General features: G+C 41.5%; 1 protein-coding gene across 3 annotated transcripts in view; it reads left to right on the top strand.

Annotated features, from left to right (window-relative positions):
* LOC141047816 (cytochrome P450 2K1-like) overlaps positions 1 to 23,731 on the top strand; it is a 147,175-nt gene that overhangs the window by 54,934 nt on the left and 68,510 nt on the right. For 2 of the 3 annotated variants that reach the window (XM_073543139.1, XM_073543138.1), the window contains exons 3-4: positions 15,073 to 15,222; positions 15,694 to 15,854. In XM_073543139.1, coding sequence (XP_073399240.1) covers positions 15,073 to 15,222; positions 15,694 to 15,854 — 311 coding nt within the window. Of the gene's footprint in view, positions 1 to 15,072; positions 15,223 to 15,693; positions 15,855 to 16,960; positions 17,153 to 23,731 lie in introns of all 3 variants that reach the window. The other variant, XM_073543137.1, reaches the window with a different exon arrangement.

Here is a 23,731-nt window from a genome sequence, read left to right on the forward strand (position 1 = left end):
CCTCCCTAAATCTGACATTTCCCTCTCTGTGGGTGGCACCATAATAACACCCCGACAGCAGGTGCGCTGTCTGGGTGTTATGTTCGACTCCGATCTCTCCTTCACCTCCCATATACAATCTCTTGCCCGCTCATGCCGCTTACACCTAAAGAACATCTCTAGAATCCGCCCTTTTCTCACCATGGAAACAACAAAAACTCTCACTGTCGCCCTGATCCACTCCCGCCTAGACTACTGTAATGCTCTATTAATTGGCCTCCCTCTCACTCGACTCTCCCCTCTCCAGTCTATCCTTAATGCAGCAGCCAGGGTTGTCCATCTGGCTAATCGTTTCTCAGACGCGTCCGCTCTTCGCCAGTCGTTACACTGGCTGCCAATTCATTACAGGGTACAATTCAAAGTACTTGTTCTCACCCACAAAGCTCTCCACAGTGCGGCACCCCCTTACATCTCCTCCCTCATTTCTGTCTATCGGCCTAACCGACCGCTGCGCTCTGCAAATGACTTTCGACTAACCTCTGCCCTAATCCGTACCTCCCACTCCCGACTCCAAGACTTCTCCCGTGCTGCGCCAATCCTCTGGAATGCTCTACCCCAAAATATTAGGACCATCCACAATTTGCATAGTTTTAGGCGCTCGCTCAAAACACATTTGTTCAGAGCGGCCTATCACATTCAGTAATCAAAGTCATGTTTGTGTGTGTGTAGCCCATTCACTATCTCCATCTAACCCCCACCCCCTGAAGATGGCTGGACCGTCATTGTAAATACATCATTGTAAATACAAACCTGTGCTTTGTATCCCCCCCACCTCATTGTAGATTGTAAGCTCCACGAGCAGGGTCGTCTTATTTCGCTTTAATTATTGTATTGTTAACGTTGTTACTTATGACTGTTGTGTTTGAAACTGTTCAACTGTAAAGCGCTGCGGAATATGTTGGCGCTATATAAATAAAGATTATTATTATTATTATTATTATTATTTATGAAAAACTGTCCTCATAACAGCAAAGCCACTACCACTGGAAATAATTCCAATGGGTTATCTTGCTAGTTAAACCACTATCCACCAAGATTTATTCCACCGCTCAAGCACCAATAAAAAATCCCAAAAACAAAAATTAATATATAATTTATACCCCCAGAAGCATTCCTAAATAATCCAAGGGAGTCAGCAAACACAAACTCCTCCAGAAACAGTGAATGACTATTGAACTGCAACCAAAAATTACAGCCAAATACATAAATCTTCCTTCAGAGGTTTTGACAAACGAATATGTGAACTGGGTGACCTCCACCCCTTCATAGCTAGATACAATCTCTTGGAAAATATTACCCACTGGCACAAACCGTAGTGCAAAAACCAACAAACCTAGTGACGATTGCAAATTCCTCAACCTGTCTTAATTTAGTGACAACAATCTAATATAGCCGTGATCATTTTAGACCACGTATCCTACTGCAAACAAATCCAAAAGCTCACAGCATCTATAAAAATACCCAGGAACACCAAAGATGGTGACGGGTAAGTTAATGCTTTCTATTGTTTGCGTACAGCAAACCAACTTTGTGATTTCAGCTTCCACTTTGCAATATACTGCAATTTTTTTTAAAGGCATTTATAAGTCCATCCAGATTCATAGAATATGGGGCTTTATACTGGTGCCAAAGCATTAATTCTTACACAGAGACAGATGTTTACAACATTAACAGTACAGCTTGAGACGTGCATGTTATACATATTTTTTGGTGCATATTTGACTGCTGGGCTAACTCCTTGCCATGGGTGTTTATTTCAAGACAGTTTTTAAGTTTTTTTTAATTTTTTTTTGCTTTTTGAGTACTTCAATAAATATTGTTATTTACTTGGTTTTCCCTGACTTTTGAGAACAAAGAGAAAAAATCCAGCTCAATGCGAAGCGGCTAAAATAGAGCAATTTTTATTGGACAACGCCAAAAAGAATGAAAAATTCCTTTAAAATTCTTAATACAGCATATACTGTACCTATGCACACCAGAGGAGAAGATCAACGCTTTTCAACTTTTGGAAAGTCTTAATCATGACTTATGCAAATAAAGTCCGTGGAGCCTCATTTAAGAGTCTCAAACACGGGACTAGCCAGATCTTCCTTCCCTAGGCTTTCACTGTGATTGAGCACCTTTGTCGGCTGCCGCAGTGTTTTCTTTGACTGGTCTCTCTGAGGTCAGTGATTGTTTCGTGATGTTGGTCTACTATGCATTGCTCCCACCTAGCCAGAATTCTACTCCGCACTGATGAGGAGCAAAGCTCCGAAACAGCTGTCTGTGGATGGATACCTGGCCTTGGTATTTCCCTTGTCATATCTGTAAACTCGTAAAGAGCTGGATATTGACTTAAAGGGCCACTTATTATGGTAGTAATGGTGGTTTCCGAAAGGAGCCACCCCTTGGCTGGGTCCTTCCCTGAAGGAAGATCAGGCTAATCCCGTGTTTGAGACTCTTAAATGAGGCTCCACCGACTTTATTTGCATATTCGTATTTCCCAGGGAGCATTGCACCTAGGATTTCACTGTGATTGAGAGCCTTTGTCGGCTGCCGAAGTGTTTTCTTTGACTGGTCTCCCTGAGGTCAGTGATTGTTTCGTGATGTTGGTCTACTAGGCATTGCTCCCACCTAGCCAGAATCCTACTCCGCACTGATGAGGGGCAACATCCCAAAACAGCTGTCTGTGGATGGATACCTGGCCTTGGTATTTCCCTTGTCATATCTGTAAACTTGTAAAGAGCTGGATATTGACTTAAAGGGCCACTTAATATGGTGGTAATGGTGGTTTCCGAAAGGCTAGTCCCGTGTTTGAGACTCTTAAATGAGGCTCCATGGACTTTATTTGCATATTCGTATTTCCCAGGGAGCATTGCACCTAGGATTTCACTGTGATAGAGCGCCTTTGTCGACTGCCGCAGTGTTTTCTTTGACTGGTCTCCCTGAGGTCAGTGATTGTTTCGTGATGTTGGTCTACTAGTAGTGTTGAGCGATACCAGCCGATACTGAAAAATATCGTATCGGAATGGATCGGCCGATCTAAAAAAAGTATCGGGTATCGCCAATTCCGATACCGGAAGTCCCATTCAAGTCTATGGGACTTCCGGTATCGGAATAAGAAAAACCCTTTTCTGTCCTTGTACAGCCTCTCGGGGGTGTGTACGGACCTTCCGGTGGTCTGTGCCGTCTGCCCGGGGGTCTGCGCGGACTGCTGAGGGTCCGTACCGGCCTGCCGGGGGGCTGTGCCGACTGTCCGGGGCTCTGTGCAGACATCGTCCGATGGGACTACAAGTCCCATCGGGCTATGCCTGCTACCATGACGGTGATTGACACATTAGCCAATGATGGGACAGTAGTAGTCCCATCATCCGGCTAATGTGTTGAATGTAAAAAAAAAAAAAAACATACTACATACATACTACATACATACATACTACATATATACATACTACATACATACTACATATATACATACTACATACATACCACATACATACTACATATATACATACTACATACACACTACATATATACATACTACATACATACTACATATATATATACTACATACATACTACATACATACTACATATATATATATATATATATATATATATATACTACATACATACTACATACAGTGGGGCAAAAAAGTATTTAGTCAGTCAGCAATAGTGCAAGTTCCACCACTTAAAAAGATGAGAGGCGTCTGTAATTTACATCATAGGTAGACCTCAACTATGGGAGACAAACTGAGAAAAAAAAATCCAGAAAATCACATTGTCTGTTTTTTTTTCCTTTTATTTGCATATTATGGTGGAAAATAAGTATTTGGTCAGAAACAAGCAATCAAGATTTCTGGCTCTCACAGACCTGTAACTTCTTCTTTAAGAGTCTCCTCTTTCCTCCACTCATTGCCTGTAGTAATGGCACCTGTTTAAACTTGTTATCAGTATAAAAAGACACCTGTGCACACCCTCAAACAGTCTGACTCCAAACTCCACTATGGTGAAGACCAAAGAGCTGTCAAAGGACACCAGAAACAAAATTGTAGCCCTGCACCAGGCTGGGAAGACTGAATCTGCAATAGCCAACCAGCTTGGAGTGAAGAAATCAACTGTGGGAGCAATAATTAGAAAATGGAAGACATACAAGACCACTGATAATCTCCCTCGATCTGGTGCTCCACGCAAAATCCCACCCCGTGGGGTCAGAATGATCACAAGAACGGTGAGCAAAAATCCCAGAACCACACGGGGGGACCTAGTGAATGAACTGCAGAGAGCTGGGACCAATGTAACAAGGCCTACCATAAGTAACACACTACGCCACCATGGACTCAGATCCTGCAGTGCCAGACGTGTCCCACTGCTTAAGCCTGTACATATCCGGGCCCGTCTGAAGTTTGCTAGAGAGCATTTGGATGATCCAGAGGAGTTTTGGGAGAATGTCCTATGGTCTGATGAAACCAAACTGGAACTGTTTGGTAGAAACACAACTTGTCGTGTTTGGAGGAAAAAGAATACTGAGTTGCATCCATCAAATACCATACCTACTGTAAAGCATGGTGGTGGAAACATCATGCTTTGGGGCTGTTTCTCTGCAAAGGGGCCAGGACGACTGATCCGGGTACATGAAAGAATGAATGGGGCCATGTATCGTGAGATTTTGAGTGCAAACCTCCTTCCATCAGCAAGGGCATTGATGATGAAACGTGGCTGGGTCTTTCAACATGACAATGATCCAAAGCACACTGCCAGGGCAACGAAGGAGTGGCTTCGTAAGAAGCATTTCAAGGTCCTGGAGTGGCCTAGCCAGTCTCCAGATCTCAACCCTATAGAAAACCTTTGGAGGGAGTTGAAAGTCCGTGTTGCCAAGCGAAAAGCCAAAAACATCACTGCTCTAGAGGAGATCTGCATGGAGGAATGGGCCAACATACCAACAACAGTGTGTGGCAACCTTGTGAAGACTTACAGAAAACGTTTGACCTCTGTCATTGCCAACAAAGGATATATCACAAAGTATTGAGATGAAATTTTGTTTCTGACCAAATACTTATTTTCCACCATAATATGCAAATAAAAGGAAAAAAAAACAGACAATGTGATTTTCTGGATTTTTTTTTCTCAGTTTGTCTCCCATAGTTGAGGTCTACCTATGATGTAAATTACAGACACCTCTCATCTTTTTAAGTGGTGGAACTTGCACTATTGCTGACTGACTAAATACTTTTTTGCCCCACTGTATATACATACTACATACATACTACATATATACATACTACATACATACTACATATATATATATATATATATATATATACTACATACATACTACATACATACATACTACATACATACTACATATATACATACTACATACATACTACATATATATATATATACTACATACATACTACATACATACTACATACATACTACATATATACATACTACATACATACTACATACATGCTACATACATACTACATACATACTACATATATACATACTACATACATACTACTTATATATACATACTACATACATACTACATATATACATACTACATACATACTACATACTACATATATACTACATTCATACAACATATATGGGTGTGACCACCCTCTTTCTGAGCTGGGAAAGCCATCCAGTCTGGCCTAAGCTGTTACAAGTGGTTCAGCCGCTCGACCCTTATTCACATTCACACCACTTGGTTTTAAATACTAGAGTAGGGACTGTCCCACAAGGGTTGCCGTGACGTGGCGGGATGGCTTGTACATTATTTTGATCAAAATTATGTTTACTAAATACCCTTATTATTATTATTACCTTTATGCATTATTTGCAGTATATTTTTTACTTTTAGTTCAGGATATTAGTGTTTTTTGCTTTCTGTATTCATACAACATACATATATACTACATACATACAACATACATACATAGTACATACATACATACTACATACATGCTACATATATACTACATTCATACAACATACATATATACTACATACATACAACATGCTACAGACATACAACATACATACTACATACAATACATTCATACAATACATACATATAGACATACAGTACATACAACATAGAGTACATACTCACCATTACTTGTCACTTTGATCCCCGAAGCCAGTGTCATCTAAGGAAAAATATGAAAATAACAAACCACCAAATACTCCGTGATCCGCAGAAATCCATGAGTGAGTGTCCCACGCCGATCTTCTGTGGAGAGCAGCAGCATCAGTTAATGCAACCGCTCTCTACGGGGCTCAGGAATCCAGTGTCGGGAGGTAGGTACTGTATTCCTCCGCCACTGTAAAAAAATAGTCCCTGGTCTCACTTTATGGCAAATGCTGCATGGGAACTTTTTCACACAGCAATGCCAAAAGTGAGACTAGGGACTATTTTTTTACAGTGGCAGAGGAATACAGTGTGGAAGGATACCTACCTCCCGACACTGGATTCCTTGAGCCCCTAGAGAGCGGTCACATCAGCTAATGCTGCTGCTCTCCATGGGAGATCGGCGTGGGACACGCGTGGATTTCTGTGGATCAGGGAGTATATGGCTTGTTTGTTATTTTCATATTTTTCCTTAGATGACACTGGCTTCGGGGAACAATGTGACAAGTATTGGTGAGTATGTACTCGGTGTTATATGTACTGTATGTCTATGTATGTATTGTATGAATGTATTGTATGTAGTATGTATGTATTGTGTGAATGAATGAATGTATTGTATGCAGTATGTATGTATTGTATGAATGTATGTATGTTGTATGTATGCAGTATGTAGTATGTATGTATGTTGTATGTCTGTAGCATGTTGTATGTATGTAGCATGTATGTTTTATATATGTACTGTATGTTGTATGAATGTAGTATATATGTAGCATGTATGTAGTATGTATGTATGTTGCATGAATGTAGTATATGTAGCATGTATGTAGTATGTATGTATGAATGTAGTATATATGTAGTATGTATGTATGTTGTATGAATGTAGTATATATGCAGCATGTATGTACTATGTATGTATGTTGTATGCAGTATGTATGTTGTATGAATGTAGTATATATGAAGCATGTATGTAGTATGTATGTATGTTGTATGAATGTAGTATATATGTAGCATGTATGTAGTATGTAGTATATATGTATGTTGTATGAATGTAGTATATATGTAGCATGTATGTATGTTGTATATATGTAGTATGTATGTAGTATGTATGTAGTATGTATGTAGTATATATGCATATTGTATGAATGTAGTATATATGTAGTATGTATGTAGTATGTATGTAGTATGTATATATGTAGCATGTATGTAGTATGTATGTAGTATATATGTATGTTGTATGAATGTAGTATATATGTAGTATGTAGGTAGTATGTATATATGTGGCATGTATGTAGCATGTATGTAGTATGTATGTAGTATATATGTATTTTGTATGAATGTGGTATGTATGTAGTATGTATATAGTATGTATGTAGTATGTATATATGTAGCATGTATGTAGCATGTATGTAGTATGTATGTTGTATGTATGTAGTATGTATGTATGTAGTATGTATGTAGTATGGGGTTTTTTTTCCCTTCAACACATTAGCCGGATGGTGGGACTACTACTGCCCCATCATTGGCTAATGTGTCAATCACTGTCAGTGTAGCAGGAATCGCCCGATGGGACTTGTAGTCCCATCGGACGATGCCTGCACACACACAAGACCCCCGGCAGGCCCGCACAGACCACCGGCAGCCGGCACAGGCACCTGGCAGTCGGCACAGACCCCCGAGAGGCCCGCACAGACCACCGGCAGCCGGCACAGGCACCTGGCAGTCGGCACAGACCCCCGAGAGGCCCACACAGACCACCGGCAGCCGGCACAGGCACCCGGCAGGCCCGTACAGACCCACGACAGTCGGCACAGACTCCCCGCAGTTGGCACAGACCGCGCATCATAATGCGCACAGACCGCGCATCATGATGACGTCATCTCAGCAGCCAATCACAGCCATGCCAATAGTTAACATGCCTAACAGGATGTGCCCACACTTCTGAGGATTCCCATTGGCTGAATCAAATCGAGCAGGCTGATAGCTTTATGGGAATTTCCGATTCCGGTATCCGATACGAAAAAAGTATCGGAAGTCAGTATCGGAATTCCGATACAGCTAATATCGTCCGATACCCGATACTTGCGGTATCGGAAAGCTCAACACTATCTACTAGGCATTGCTCCCACCTAGCCAGAATCCTACTCCACACTAATGAGGGGCAAAGTTTCCTGAATACCTTGAGTGCTGTCTCTTGGCCTTCCAGCATTGCCACTTCGGTGGCTTGAGCCGGTCGCTGTTTTTGGGAGATAGCCAGGAGGTTTCAGGGAGGAGATCCTTAGAGTTGTGGATAATGAGAGTCTGACTTTAATTCTCTGGGACCGGTGAAAGCGGGTCAAAAATGGATTCAGGATTGACATCGCTGAAGATAAGAAGTTGCATTTTTCTCTGGGATAGTTGGTCAACATGGTGTTTTATGACATCCTAAAGATTCGGAAGTCCGATATAATATGCCTGCAGGAGTTTAGGAGAGAAGGCAGGTATGTACTGGTGCTATCTTCTATGGCGGCTTGCCAGAATTTGTTTACTGCCCTGAAAAATGGAGTAGCAAATCCTTTGCTGGAAGGTCTTACCTTTACTGTGCTGTACTCTAAGGGAGATATCCCACTTGTAGTTTTCATGCACAACCCTTTGTTTCCCTGGAGGACATTGCTTTATTTTTGAAAAGACATTGCATTTACGTTCAGTACTCCCACAGGGTCCCGAATGGAGAAGGGCTCTGGACCGGGAAGTACAAATTTTTGTGAGATTTGGGATGGATCCCCAAGGCCCGGGAGGCATCCATTAACCCCTCTTAATTTTTCAATTGGGAAAAATAGTGTTTTTTTGTTCTTTCCAGATTCCCCGATGTATTGCAGGAGGTGTAAAAATTTCGGGCATACCCAGGATAGTTGCAAGGAGATGCCAACTTGCAGGAATTGCAATGCTTCTGGCCATATGGCAAAAGACTGCACAAATCCTGTTATGTGTAATGCTTGTTGTGAGGAGGGCCATAAGTATCGGGACTGCAAGGCCAGGATCAGACCTAGGTCTTATGCTGAGGTCTCAGGTGGGGCAGCTGCACCCCCTGCTGCTGTTGTTGACATTCCACAAGTTTCAGACCCGGATCTTATTGAGGAACCTGAAATCAGGGATGCACATGGAGGAGGCCTTGCCCCAAATGGAGTCTCCCAGCCCAGAGGTGGCAGTTTTGGAAGTTACTGATGTTGAATGTGAGCTCCCTCATCAGTCTGATGTCTGTGGGGAGGGAGAGTTGAAGAGTACTCTTGGCAATACCCCCAGTGTATCTTGGTTTGCTAATGAGGAGGAGTTGGCCAGTTGTGGAGATCAAGGTGACTTCACTCTTGCAAGGTCCTCTGAGGATGAGGAGCCTGGAACTTCCTGTAAGAAGCCCAGAACGGATTGGGCAGACCCCGGTGAAGTTGGTTTAAGTCCCCAGAATGTCTTCTCTCCTGACACCAATACTTTTTAGGCATTCCTGCAGACGTAAACAGATTCGAGGAGTTGCAGTTCCAGATGGAAGACGAAAGCGGCTGAAGAGGAAGTGGCGTGTTTGTCGTCATGTAAATAACACAGTCATGTTGTGGCTCCCCAAGCTGGTTGGGGCATTGCGTCCCTGAATGTCAGGCAAATTAGATCCAAATTCAGGAGGGCAATCGTTCTAGATTATATTAAACAGATGAATGCTCACATCTTTTGTCTTCAGGAATGTGGGATTGTGGACGCTCCAAGCGATAAGGACTGGCCTTACAGACAGCATGTATGGTCTGGCTCATGTGTTAATAGAAATGATGGTGTAGGGATATTAATGGGTAACAGGGAGATTAGTTTAGATAGCTACATGGTTGTAGAGGTGGGTAGATGTATAATTGCACATGTTAGCTATAGGGGGTGGCTGGCTAGAACTATTAATGTGTACTGTCCATCAGGACACGACAGGAAAAAGGAGCGTCTGGCTCTTTTGGAAAAATTAAGTTTGTTTCTTCTGGGCAAAATGCCTACAGTTTTAGTTGGAGACTTTAATTGCACCACAGAAGGGAATTATGACATAACTGGTAAAATAATAATAATAATAATAATAATAATCTTTATTTATATAGCGCCAACATATTCCGCAGCGCTTTACAGTTTAACAGTTTCAAAACACAAGTCATAAGTAACAACGCTAACAATACAGTAATTAAAGCAAAATAAAAAATTATCCAATCTTATTTCTGATTTTTCCCTTCTAGATGCTGCTGCTCTGAAATTTGGCATCCCACCGCCGCCAACGTACCATGCTGATAGGGGTGGTATTGCATCCAGGATAGATAAAATGTTGTTTTCCAAAAATATGTTGTGTATGAATTTTGAACAAAATGCTGTACCTTTTTCTGATCATGAGTGTTTGAGAGGTGTGTTTAGTGCGATTGATGACCGTGTGTATGGGGGTGGGGTTTGGAAGCTGAATGTAAGATTGTTAGAAGATGAGGATGTGATGAATGAATTAAAAATAAAGTATAAAGAGTGGAGAGTATGTAAGAGGGATTTTGCATGTGTACTGGAATGGTGGGACTGGGTTAAGGTGTGTTGCAAAAAATTCTTTAAAAAAATGGGGCTATAAAAAAAGCTGCTATTTATCGGAGTAGATTTAATGATTTAAACAGGCGCTTAGACTGGTTAAGGAAGTGTGGAGAAAGTGGGATGGATGGGTCTGATCTGCTGGTTAAGACAAAGAGTGAATTAAAGAGTGTTATAGATGAAAAAGGGAAAGAAATCATCTATCGCACCAAAATAGAACATCTTGAGAAAGATGAAAAGTGCACGAGGTTCTTTTTTAAGAAAATGAATGGGAGAAAGGCTGATATGGATAAAATCCTGGAGAGGAATGGTTTGTGTGTGTCAGGTGAGAATGTGATAAAGGAGGTGAATAGGTTCTATAGCAAGTTATATGATAAAAACTGGATTGATTCTGGTCTTGTTTCAGAAGTGCTGAATGGGTTAGAGAACAAGTTGGATAGTGGAGAATGTGATATTTTGAATGAGGACGTAATTATGAAAGAAGTAGAAAATGTGATGAAGAGTGCTAAAAAGAATAAGACTCCAGGTAAAGGCAGATTGCTGGTAGAATTCTATGTGAAGGCTTGGGATTTTCTGGGTGGTAATTTGACAGAGATATGTAAGTATATGTGTTAGGCGTCGGATTCCTGGCACTGCACGGCGGGAGTCCAGAGCCAGACATTATGCGGTCTCCCATTCTTCCTCGACCGCTCCGGGTGTTGCTCAGCAAACACGGCGAGCCAGGCTTGCTGCTCAGACTCGCTCTGACAGCCTGGATGTTGCTGTCACTTCTGGTGCAGCAATAGCAGCGCAACCTGCTCTGCAGGGAACTGCTCCTGAGGCTAAGTCCTCATGCCGTGCTACTGGGCATGCCCGCAACTTGACCTCTCACTGGAGAGCAGGGGTCACATGCTCAGGTCCTACGTTGGATCTGATTGGTCCTTCCCAAGCTAATGGAAGGTCCCGGAAGCACATCGCTATAAAAAGCCCGCATGGCGGCTCAGCGATGCGCTAGTGTAGCATATTATGCTGTGTGTGTATGGTGATGGATGTGTGGACTGGTGACTGACTCATTATGAAACCCCTTCCCTTGGATATTACAAATGGTGACAGAGAGTTGGATAGTCAGTCTTAGCCTGTGGCAAGCTACATGCCACGTGATCCTCGCCTACACTAGCGTCCGTCGGCGCCCGTGTCTCAGCGCCGACGTCTGCGGCTTTACCTGCAGCTGCGCTGCACTAACCGCAGCTACTCTTGGTCGCTGTTGCGACGCCATGCGCAGGCCTCTGTGACATTAACAGAGCCGCGTCTCGGCATCACATAGTCTCTTGCGACTCTGTGCCAGAACAGAGCCGTCCTTAGCGTTCGGGTGACGTTAACCCGACCGCAGTACCTCATTGATTAGGTGCATCTGCCATTGTTCAGCAGCGGTCTTGTCACCTACCGCACGGTGGACTCCGGGCGGCGAACGCACCTCCTGTTATTTTATATTTGGTGCGTTCCGCCGTCCTAACAATATGTGGGAGAGTGGTAAGTTGTTTGAATCAATGAAAGAGGGGGTGGTTGTGCTTGTGCATAAGAAAGGTGCGAGAAAGTGTTTAGAGAATTGGAGACCTATAACATTGCTGAACGCAGATTACAAATCTATAGCAAATTGTTGGTGACTCGTATGCGTGAGGTGATTGGTAGTGTTGTGGATGAGGATCAAGTGTGTGCTGTGCCTGGAAGAAGTATGAGTGATAACTTATTGTTATTAAGGGATTTGATTGGAGACTGCATGGGAAGGAAACGGAAGTGTATGGTTCTGTCAATTGATTTTGAGAAAGCGTTTGATAGGGTCTCGCATGTGTTTTTGTTTAAAGTTCTGGAGAGAATGGGATTTCCTCAAAAATTTGTGAATGGGATAATGTCTTTGTATGATTGTGTGTAAGTGAGTTTCTTGTTAATGGGTGGTTGAGTGAGAAAGTGAATATTAAGTCTGGTGTAAGGCAGGGGTGTCCCATGTCCCCTGTCTTGTTTGTATGTGTGATTGAACCTTTGTTGTGCTTGGTGAGATGTGATAAAATGATGCGAGGTTTGTTGGTATCTGGGAGTGGTGGGAAGCATGTGAAAGTTCTTGGATATATGGATGATGTTGTGGCTGTGAGTGAAAGTGTTGCGTCTATGAGTAGGGTTAAGTTGCTTCTGGAGTTTTTCTGTGGTGCATCTGGCTTTAGAGTGAATTGGAATAAATGTAGTTTTAAATGTTTTGGGGATGACAGGGTTAAAATGGAGGGGTAAAGTGTGAGGAGGGTGCTATCAAAGTGCTGGGAGTATTATTTAATAAGGACTTGGAAGGTGAGGAGTGTGGATTGTGCATAGAGTGTAAGTTACATTTTTGGCGACTGAGAGACTTGACCTTGAGTGGTAAGATTTTGGTCATAAAAGCGGTGATTCATCCGATTTTGCTTTTTATTGCAACAGTTTTTCCACCATCATGTAGGAAAACAAAAGTGTGGAAAAGTTAGTTTTTACTTTTTTCTGGAGCAGTAAAATGGAGAAACTTGAGAGAGAGTCTTTTCAAGGCGTGTCACCATGGTGGCATGCCCTTTCCAAACATTGAGATTTTTCTGGGGCTTCAGTATATCAAAACTGTTGTTATTTTGCTGAATAAAGGAAATAAGGGAGCTTATATGGCAAGTTATTCTGCTGGTTAGATGTTGTATGGCTTATGTTGGAGAAAGAGGGATGCTAGAGTGCCTGTTGCTTTCAAGAGTCCGGTCTGGTATGAGGTGATTGAGAAGTTTGTGAGGAAGCATGATTTACTGAGTGTACCAATGAATGATTTTAGAATGGCTAAGAATGTGATGAAAATAATACGTAAGAATGACATGGAATGTAATATTGTGGGGTTGAGAGGGAATGAAGTTTCGGTTGCATGGAAGCGTTTGGGAACGCATGGGATGTCTAATAGACAAAGGGATATTGTATGGATGTGCTTGCACAATATTTTGCCTGTGCAACAGGTTCAGAAGAGACGAGGTCTGACAAGTACTGATGTGTGCCCGAGAGAAGGATGTGGTGGATGTGAGACTGTGGCATACTATGTGGGACTGTGAATACGCGTGCAGTGTGTGGAAGTGTGTAGGTGGGTTGTGTAAGGAATTAGCGGGTGTGAGTTTTATTGACTGGCGAGTTGCGATGTTTGGAATTGGTGCATGTGGTCGTGTGAAAAAAAGAATCCTATGGTAATTATGACTTGTGTGATGCAGAGTTTGTGGGATGTGAGGAATTTAGGAAGCATGTATCTGTGAATAAATGTGTCAGGCTGATCCTTTCTAGATTATTCTTGATTTATAAATTAGACAGCGAAGGCGGCGGTGGTTCTGATGCAGAGGGTGTCTGGAAATTTAAAAAATGGCAGCACCTGATCAAATATCAGTGAATTTTAGTGATGTTTATTGATGTTCAGGATGTCTTTTGTGTATACCCTTGGTTTGTTATACTAAAATAAATATGAACCATGATGATTAGAGTTGAAACACCGACGCTTAAGTTGATGAGCTTATATTGAGTTGTTTATAATAACCTGAATGGTTTAAAAAAAAAAAAGAAACAGCTGTCTGTGGATGGATACCTGGCCTTGGTATTTCCCTTGTCATATCTGTAAACTCGTAAATAGCTGGATATTGACATAAAGGGCCACTTAATATGGTGGTAATGGTGGTTTCTGAAAGGAGCCACCCCTTGGCTGGGTCCTTCCCTGGAGGAAGATCTGGCTAGTCCCGTGTTTGAGACTCTTAAATGAGGCTCCACGGACTTTATTTGCATATTCGTATTTCCCAGGGAGCATTGCACCTAGGATTTCACTGTGATTGAGCGCCTTTGTCGGCTGCCGCAGTGTTTTCTTTGACTGGTCTCCCTGAGGTTAGTGATTGTTTCGTGATGTTAATCATGATTTAGACTTTCTAAAGTTGAAACGCGTTGATCTTCTCCTCTCGTGTGTATAGGTATCTGCTGTATTAAGAATTTTAAAGGAATTTTTCATTCTTTTTTGTAGCTGTCCAATAAAAATTGCTCTATTTTAGCCGCTTTGCCTTGAGCTGGATTTTTTCTTTGTTCTCATAAGTTCAGTGGTGACTCACCATGATCTGTGCTGGACATTAGCTGGCCTGGGGAATAAGCAGACCGGTAAGCTGACTATTTTTTCTATTTCCCTGACTTTTGGCATGTTTCTTTCTTTTTTTTTCTCCACTCATCTATTTGACATGCCTCAGGTTCATCCCATCAACTTTTTGATGGTGCTCTCCTGTTTGTATTTAAAGGCTATTTTCTATGCAATCAGTATGAATAATTAACTCTTGCCAAAGTTTTTCATATTTAACTATATTTTAGGTGTAGTATTTTCCAATGGAGAACAATGGAAATCTATGAGGAGGTTTATGCTATCAACACTTCGGGACTTTGGAATGGGGAAGAAAAGCCAGGAAGCCAGAATTCAAGATGAATTAATTTTTCTTATAGAAAGTTTTAAATCTCACGATGGTAAGATACATCATTCTCATTCACATTTATCTCATAGCTTTCATATACTCTAACTTCTTGTCTGTCGCTTTCTACAACCCGGTCTACAGAATCCACATCGTCAATTTGCAACACACTTAAACTACAATGTTATTTAGAGGGTTTTTTCCAAATCCGCTTTCACATATAGTAGAGGGTACATGACAAAGTCTGAAGTTTTTGCTCTATATTTGCATCACATTTTGCTGCACATGGGAAACATCTGCAACATCTAAACATATCATTAGGATTTCAGTTGTTATTCAGGCTGGCTGTGGGTTTGCTCCAATTATGACTTGGTTAATTCAGTGATCTACTGTCATTACTGAAGGTAGATTTAACCTGGGGTTACAAATAACCTTTTAGATTGGGTAATTTTTTATATTTTTTAGTTCTTTTTATTCATAATTCACAATTCACAGAATAATTTATTCTTTTTTTTTATTATTTTAGGCAAACCATTCAATGCTCACATGCTGATAAACAGTGCAGTTTCCAGTGTAATCTGCTCTATTATCTTTGGGAAAAGGTTTGAGTATGGTGACCCAATATTTCAAAAATTAATCAAAATGTTAGATGAAAATGCCAAACTTTACGGTACACCCAAAGTGCTGGTAAGAAAACCTTCAGATCTTATATCTAACCTTTTTAGTGAATTCTCAGATGAGTAGTTTCAGGTTCACCTTTAGGACTAATTGTAGTGCAATCATGAGCTCAGACAAATGGACTCAAACTCATCTCTTGGTTCTCACCCAATCCAGTTGCTTAATTTATAAAATAAAAGTCCCCTGTATAATAGATGATGATGTACAAACATTTTCCCTAAATGGTTCCTTACAATTCATGTGTAATATCCGATTAGAATTTTGTTTCCCCTCTCTCAAATTTAACGGCATACTGTACTGTAGCAGAACAGTCCTTCTCAGACATTCACCAGATATATATAATAAGGAGTTTAGGGGAACTGTCTGTTTTGCCCTACAGGGTCCAGATAATACTGATTGTGGTCTTCTAAAGATCTATAATGCACTACTCACAAAAATTTAGGGATATTTGGCTTTCTGGTGAAATTTCAGGATGATCCTAAAATGCACTCTAAGTCTTTACCCTTTTCAGGTGAACTTAATGTGACCGTCTCTAAACTTTTTAATGCACTTGTCCAACTGTTCAATGCCTCAGTACTTTTTGAACAATGTGCTGTTCTCTCACAGGGAGCTTAATGGCAAAATTCACAACAGGTGTTTGATTCCTGAATCGCTCAACAAATTTCGGGGTCCAATCAGAATTGATATTTAAATAGTCTCCCTCATCATGCTGTTCACATTTTGACATCATGTGACAAAGACGACACATAACAATTGATCAACAGTACCTCATCATTGCGAGGCTTTAATAAATTTTATTTCTATTGCGCCAACATATTCCGCAGCACTTTACATTTCACAGGGGACTTGTACAGGCGATAGACAATACAGCATAACAATAATCACATAGATCATAACAGATACCAAGAGGAATGAGGGCCCTGCTCGCAAGCTTACAATCTATGAGGAAAAAAGGGGAGACACGAAAGGTGGGTGGTAACAGTTGCCCTGATTGTATGGACCAGCCATAATGTTAAGTGTGTAACAGTACAGACACAGAGGGCTAATGGATGCATAAAGCATGTGGGAACATGATGCGGGAAACCTAGTTATGGTAAAACTGAGGATGTTCTCAGACGGAAGTGGCCACGAAGTTGAGTGTCTTCAAAAGGTTGCAAAAGAGACACAGAGAGACTGGAAGAGTCACAGAAATGCAGAAAAGTGGACGTCCTTTGACCACATCCCACTCTGATGACCGCTTATTTGTGAACAATGCCTTTCGGAACTGGATGATAAATGCCACAAAACTCCAGGCACATTTTATGGAGGTGAGTGGCACCCAAGTGTCATGTCAGACTATTCAAAACTGTTTATATCAGCGTTGTCCACGTGCTTGATGACCTGCAAGGGTACCTGACCACACCACCAGACACAGACGTTATCGTCTTGCATAAGCCATAGAGCATCTACGCTGGACGAAGGACCAGTGGGCCTCAGTGCTGTTCACTGATAAAAGTTGATTCATGCTTAGCGAAAATGATGGCCGCCAACAATGTTGGAGACATCAAGGAGAATGCTATGCATTAGCCACTGTTGTCACCAGATGAGCCTTTGGAGGTGGTGGTGTTAAAGTGTAAGTTTGTCTAATCAATACAGAAATGCAGACAAAATGGAAGCAACACTTACCTGTCTAGTTCTTGGAGCAAATGCACTACAGAGTGCAGCCAGCCCATAAAGCAAGATATTTGCAACACAGGTGCAAAATACTAGATCAACAGCCACTCTCCACCTACCCATTTCCGGAGGGGGTGACTGTCCAGTATACAAATGCACAATAAAGGCCCACATAGGGCGTTGTTCACACAAGGGTACTGCATAATGCATTTGTATGCTGGGCAGTCACCCCCTCCATAAATGGGTAGGTGGAGAGAGGCTGTTAATTTGGTATTTTGCACCTGTGTTGCTAAAATCTTGCTTTATGGGCTGGCTGCACCCTGCAGTGCATTTGTTCCAAGATCTGAGCAGGTAAGTGTTGTTGCCTTTTTGTCTGCTGTTTAAATTGAATTTTTGTAGACTTTGAGTCTTCTTTAGTCGCTTTGCTAACTAGTTTAGTGTAGGGACTCGTAAGTGTAGGGACCCTTGGCGCGGGTTATGAGCTCACATATTTTGGCCAAAATATCAGCTAATTCCTCACTATTTTTGTATTTTTTGCAATACATTTTTCAGGGTACAGCCAAGCCCAAACACGTCTGGTCTCGTATGAGGGGTGTTCACACTGGGATGCATGAGACTGTGCTGGCCATCCCGCCTAATCGAAAAGTAGGGGCATGACTAATTGGCTGTGAACCAGACACTATGCAGTACCCTTGTGTGAACAACGCCCTATGAGGCCCTATTGAGCAATTGTATACTGGGCAGTCACCCCCTCCATGAATGGGTAGGTGGAGAGTGGCTGTTAATTTGGTATTTTGCACCTGTGTTGCTAACATCTTGCTTTATGGGCTGGCTGCACCCTGTAGTGCATTTGTTCCAAGATCTGGGCAGATAATAGTTGCTGCCTTTTTGTCTGCTGTTTAAATCAATATAGAAATGCCTTACTCTTTGTCAAAGGTACAGTGACAAGCTCCTATGACTTGTTTAACATCAGTAATCCAGTCATTATGCCTCTGCATGAACAACACAGGCCTAATTTCATCTTCATGGACAACAGTGCTCCGGCTCATCAAGGTCGTATCATTAGGAAATGGCTGCTGGAAACTGGGGTACTTCAAATTGAGAGGCCTGCACTTTCTCCAGACCTGAATCCCATAGAAAACCTATGGAATCAGCTGTATCACTGTGTAGCAGCTCATAACTCTGTAGCCCACAACCTTAAAGACCTGAGGGCTGTCCTTCAAGAGGAGTGGGATGTCACGCCTCAGCAGACAATAACTAAACTTGTGAACAACATGAGATGTCGTTGTCAAGAGATAGAATTGATGCTAAAGGCCAAATGACAAGCTATTGAGACACTGTCATTTTGGGGGGTATATTAGCCACCACTGTTGTTGGCTTTTGTTTCAATAAATTGTTTGAAATTTGCAAACTTCTACTTAAAGGGGTTTTCCATGAGCAAAGTACATTTTAATTAATATATCTTCGAATAAAAATAATTTCCACAATTGGATGGTTAAGCAAAACTAAAAAAAAAACGAAATAATCTTTTAAATATGCCCCTGCTGTGTAATGTGTAATGTCTGTCTGTCTTTGACGTGGCTGGACAGGGCCGGTGTCACCACATGGTGGCACACCCGGTCAAGTGCTGGGGCCCTGAGCCACCAGGGAAGCCCATTCGAAGTCGGGCACACCGGCATTCTATGGGGCCCGTGAGTCGCGGGAGCTTGGTGCAAGTGCCCATGAGTGGGCCTCACGGCTTGCTCAGGGCCCCGGCACTTGCAAAACTTACCTCTCTCTGTTCCTCCGCAGCTCCTGTGTCTTCCGCATTTTCTCAGGGCAGAAGACACGATTATGTCACTACTTTGCGCCCTCTGCTCTGAGCATTTACAATGCAGAGAGCTGGAAGATGGCGACCTACAGCCAGTGAGGAGAGGTGAGTATTTGATTTTTTTAATATGTGGCACAATATATTGAGTCCATACTGTATGGAGCTATATTTGGGGCCCATTTTCTATGGAGCAATATATGGGGCTCATTCTGTATGGAGCATTATATGGGGTTCATTATTATCTATGGAGAATTATATGGGGTCCATTATTCTGTATGGAGCATTATATGGGGTCCATTATTCTCTATGTAACATTATATTGTGTGCATTATTCTCCATGGAGCATTACATAGAGTCCATTATTCTCTATGGATCATTATATGGGGCCCATTCTGCATGGAGCATTCAATGGGATCCATTATTCTGTATAGAGTAATATATAGGGTCCATTATTTTGCATGGAGCATTATATGGTGCCCTTTATTATGTATGGAGCAATATATGGGGCCCATTTATCTGTATGGAGCATTATATGGGGCCCATTCTGTATGCAGCATTCAATGGGGTCCATTTCATGGGGGTCCATTAATCTGTATTGAACATTATATATGGTCCGTTATTGTGTATGGATCAACATATGGGGTCCATTATTTTGTATGGATCATTACATGGGCCCATATATCTGTATGGAGCATTATATGGGGCCCATTTTGTATGAAGCATTCAATGGGGTCCATTATACTGTATGGAGCAATACATGGGGTCTATTATTCTGTATGGAGCAATACATGGGGTCCATTATTCTGTATGGAGCAATATATGGGGCCCATTATTCTGTATGGAGCAATATATGGGGTCCATTATTCTGCATGGAGCATTATATGGTGCCCATTATTCTGTATGGAGTAATATATGGGGTCCATTATTCCTCATGGAGCATTATATGGTGCCCATTATTCTGTATGGAGCAATATATGGGGTCCATTATTCTGTATGAAGCAATAAATGGGGTTCATTATTCTGTATGGAGCAATATATGGGGCCCATTATTCTGTATGGAGCAATATATGGGGTCCATTATTCTGCATGGAGTATTATGCGGTGCCCATAATTCAGTATAGAGCAATATATGAGGGTCCATTATTCTGTATGAAGCAATACCAATACATGGTGCCCATGGGGTTCATTATTCTGCATGGAGCAATATTTGGGGGTCCATTATTCTGTATTGAGCAATATATGGGGCAAATTATTATGTATGGAACAATATATGGGGTCCATTATTCTGCATGGAGCATTATATGGTGCCCATTATTCTGCATGGAGCAATATATGAGGTCCATTATTCTGTATGAAGCAATACATGGGGTCCATGATTCTGTATGGAGCAATACATGGGGTCCATTATTCTGTATGGAGCAATACATTGGGTCCATTATTCTGTATGGAGCAATATATGGGGTCCATTATTCTGCATGGAGCAATATATGGGGTCCATTATTCTGTATTGAGCAATATATGGGGGCAAATTATTCTGTATGGAGCAATATATGAGGTCCATTATTCTGTATGAAGCAATACATGGGGTCCATGATTCTGTATGGAGCAATACATGGGGTCCATTATTCTGTATGGAGCAATATATGGGGTCCATTATTCTGCATGGAGCATTATATGGTGCCCATAATTCAGTATAGAGCAATATATGGGGGTTCATTATTCTGTATGAAGCAATACATGGGGCCAATTATTCTGTATGGAGAAATACATGGGGTTCATTATTCTGCACGGAGCAATATATGGGGCAAATTATTCTGTATGGGGCAATATATGGGGTCCATTATACTGTAGGTAGCATTATATGGGGCTCATTATTCTGTAAGGAGAGCTATATCGGGCCGATTATTCTGTATGGAGCAATATATGGAGCTCATTATGCTGTTTAAAAATGCTGGTGGTGACGTGAGGGCGGCATGCGCCGTCATATCCCGGCTCACTTACATGCACCACACACTTTATTTGAGCTAATATCACGTGACTTTAGTCGGGGAACTTAATGGATGGAGGACATTTAAAAGGAGTATGATCCCCCTAATAGGACACACCCCTTTGAAAAAGGAACGCCAAATCGCGCGTCAGGGGAGACGTGGCGGGTTCGGACACAGCATCCAGGTAAATTGAATACATTTTGCACAGCATGGTGGTCTAATATGACATGGTGACATTGAGGTTAAACCCTGATTGAGGTATCTGACTAGTGGCACTGAACACCTTATTTGCACATAGACACCTTATCTTTTAGGCAGCCTTTCATACAATATTTTTAGGATCAATTTTGACCATCTATTATACTACTATTACCTTGATATGCTATTTTGCTATTAATATGGCTGCCTCAATTAATCTCTGAAGGGGATCTCTATATTTTATTATATGTCATGTGTAATGTTCAATTTGTACCATGAATGGGATTAGCTATCAGTATTTAAATATATGTGTTCCACCTGGCTTCACATTGATAAATTGACCTGTTTTGTTTGTGTTAGCTTTCTTCCCATTTTTTCTGGTTTGATCAATCTAGCACCCATAATATTTATATGTATTTATGTGTTGATTAATAAATTCAATTGTGACACAATTTGTACACATTCTTAGTATCCTTTATGAGGGCGTAGTTGTTGTCATTTGGACACGGAATGTGACCCAGTAGTGAGGTGAAAGGGCTGAAATGTTTAAAAATCATTATGCTGTTTGTATGGTGGACTACACTGTGCTGTCTAAAATTAAAACTTTTGTATCCCCCAGGCCACGCACTGTGCGCTGCATGGAGTCACCAGTTTCTGAGCTATTGTAGAATTTACAATAGATATCACTCATGTAATGTAAGAAGTAATTGAAATCTTTGGCATTGTACTATACCTATATTTCTCTGCCGTATCAGTGCATCATGAATCGTGGTATGTATTAAAAGGGCCCACTGAGACTTTTTCGCCTGGGGCCCACGAAAACCTGAAGCCGGCCATTGTGCTGGATCATGGTCTGATCACACCACATCTCCTGAGCAAGGGGGGGAACAAAAGAGAGTATACAGACATTACAGCACAAGATCAGAGCTAATTTTGTTTGTGAGGAAAAACATTTAATTGCCTGTTTTTAAGCAATGTCTTACCTCAAAAAAAGAATCAGCTGCAATCCCCTGCATGATCAGACCATGTCCCAGTACGGTCAGACACAGCCATTACACAGTACACAGCAGGGGCACATTTATAAGATTATCTCGGCACAGGAACATATTTTTTTTAAACACATCCAATTGTGGAAATTATTATTATTTCAAGATCTATTGATTAAAATGCTGAAATCAATTAACTTTATTCATGGGGAAACCTCTTGAAATGCTGTACAATTACGATAAAATATCACTGCAGTGTTTCTGACTTTTTGTGAGTAGTGTATATTGGAAAATGTAAACTCTGCTTTATATAATGAATATAAGGTATCGTCTCACAGCTGGTCTTCATATTTCATGCCACTGAATAAGGATCTTTTTAGTATTCTTACTGATACATGGCACAGAGCACCTTATAATACACAGATAAGTTTCTAGGTAGGAATGTAGAGTTTTTAATCAATTTAATGGAATAATATTAACTAGTGATTATATCTGTTTTTTTGTGTTAAATGTGATTTTGTGTTTTACATAGACGCATCTAATGAGCGTATACAAAGGTAATTATGAAAGGAGAGAGAGCAGGTCAGCTGTGACATCGCATATTGTGATTGGTGGATCCTGTGTAATCAGCTGTGCATAGAGGTGTTACTAATCATTGTAATCCTGCCTCTGATGATATCGAGCCTGCTGCAAACTCTTCAGCAAAGCACAGGAAATTTGAGTCTAAAAAAACCCTAGTGGCCAGTGTGAAAATTGCAAGATTACTATTGTTTTTTTTTTGCTTTTTTAATAAAGATAGTAAAAATTAAAAAATATATGTAACTAGAGTTGAGCGAAACGGGTCGGTCAATTTCAAAAGTCGCTGACTTTCGCAAAAGTCGGGTTTCATGAAACGAAAACCGACCATAGCGTGAGGTCGGCCACGAGGTCGGCGACCATGGCGCCAAAGTCGCGTTTCAAATGATGCTTCAGCGCCCTTTTTCAGCCAATGATGGAGGACGCACACTGTGGGCAACGCGATGACATAGGCAGCGGTCACCACCATTTTTGAGAAGGGCATGCAAGTGATTGGCTGGCTTTGTGTGGAGTCACAGGGGCTATAAAAGGGTGTGCACACCGACCGCCATCTTACTTCTGCTGATCTCAGAATAGGGAGAGCTGCTGCTGCTGCTGATTCTGTAGGGAGAGCGTTAGGCAGGGAAGAAGATACAAAAAACTGCTTCTGCTGCTAGCGATTTTACCTGTACAACA

Source organism: Dendrobates tinctorius, unplaced genomic scaffold (assembly GCF_039654945.1).
Source record: "Dendrobates tinctorius isolate UK_male_01 unplaced genomic scaffold, ASM3965494v1 ptg000129l, whole genome shotgun sequence".
Lineage (NCBI taxonomy): Eukaryota > Metazoa > Chordata > Amphibia > Anura > Dendrobatidae > Dendrobates > Dendrobates tinctorius.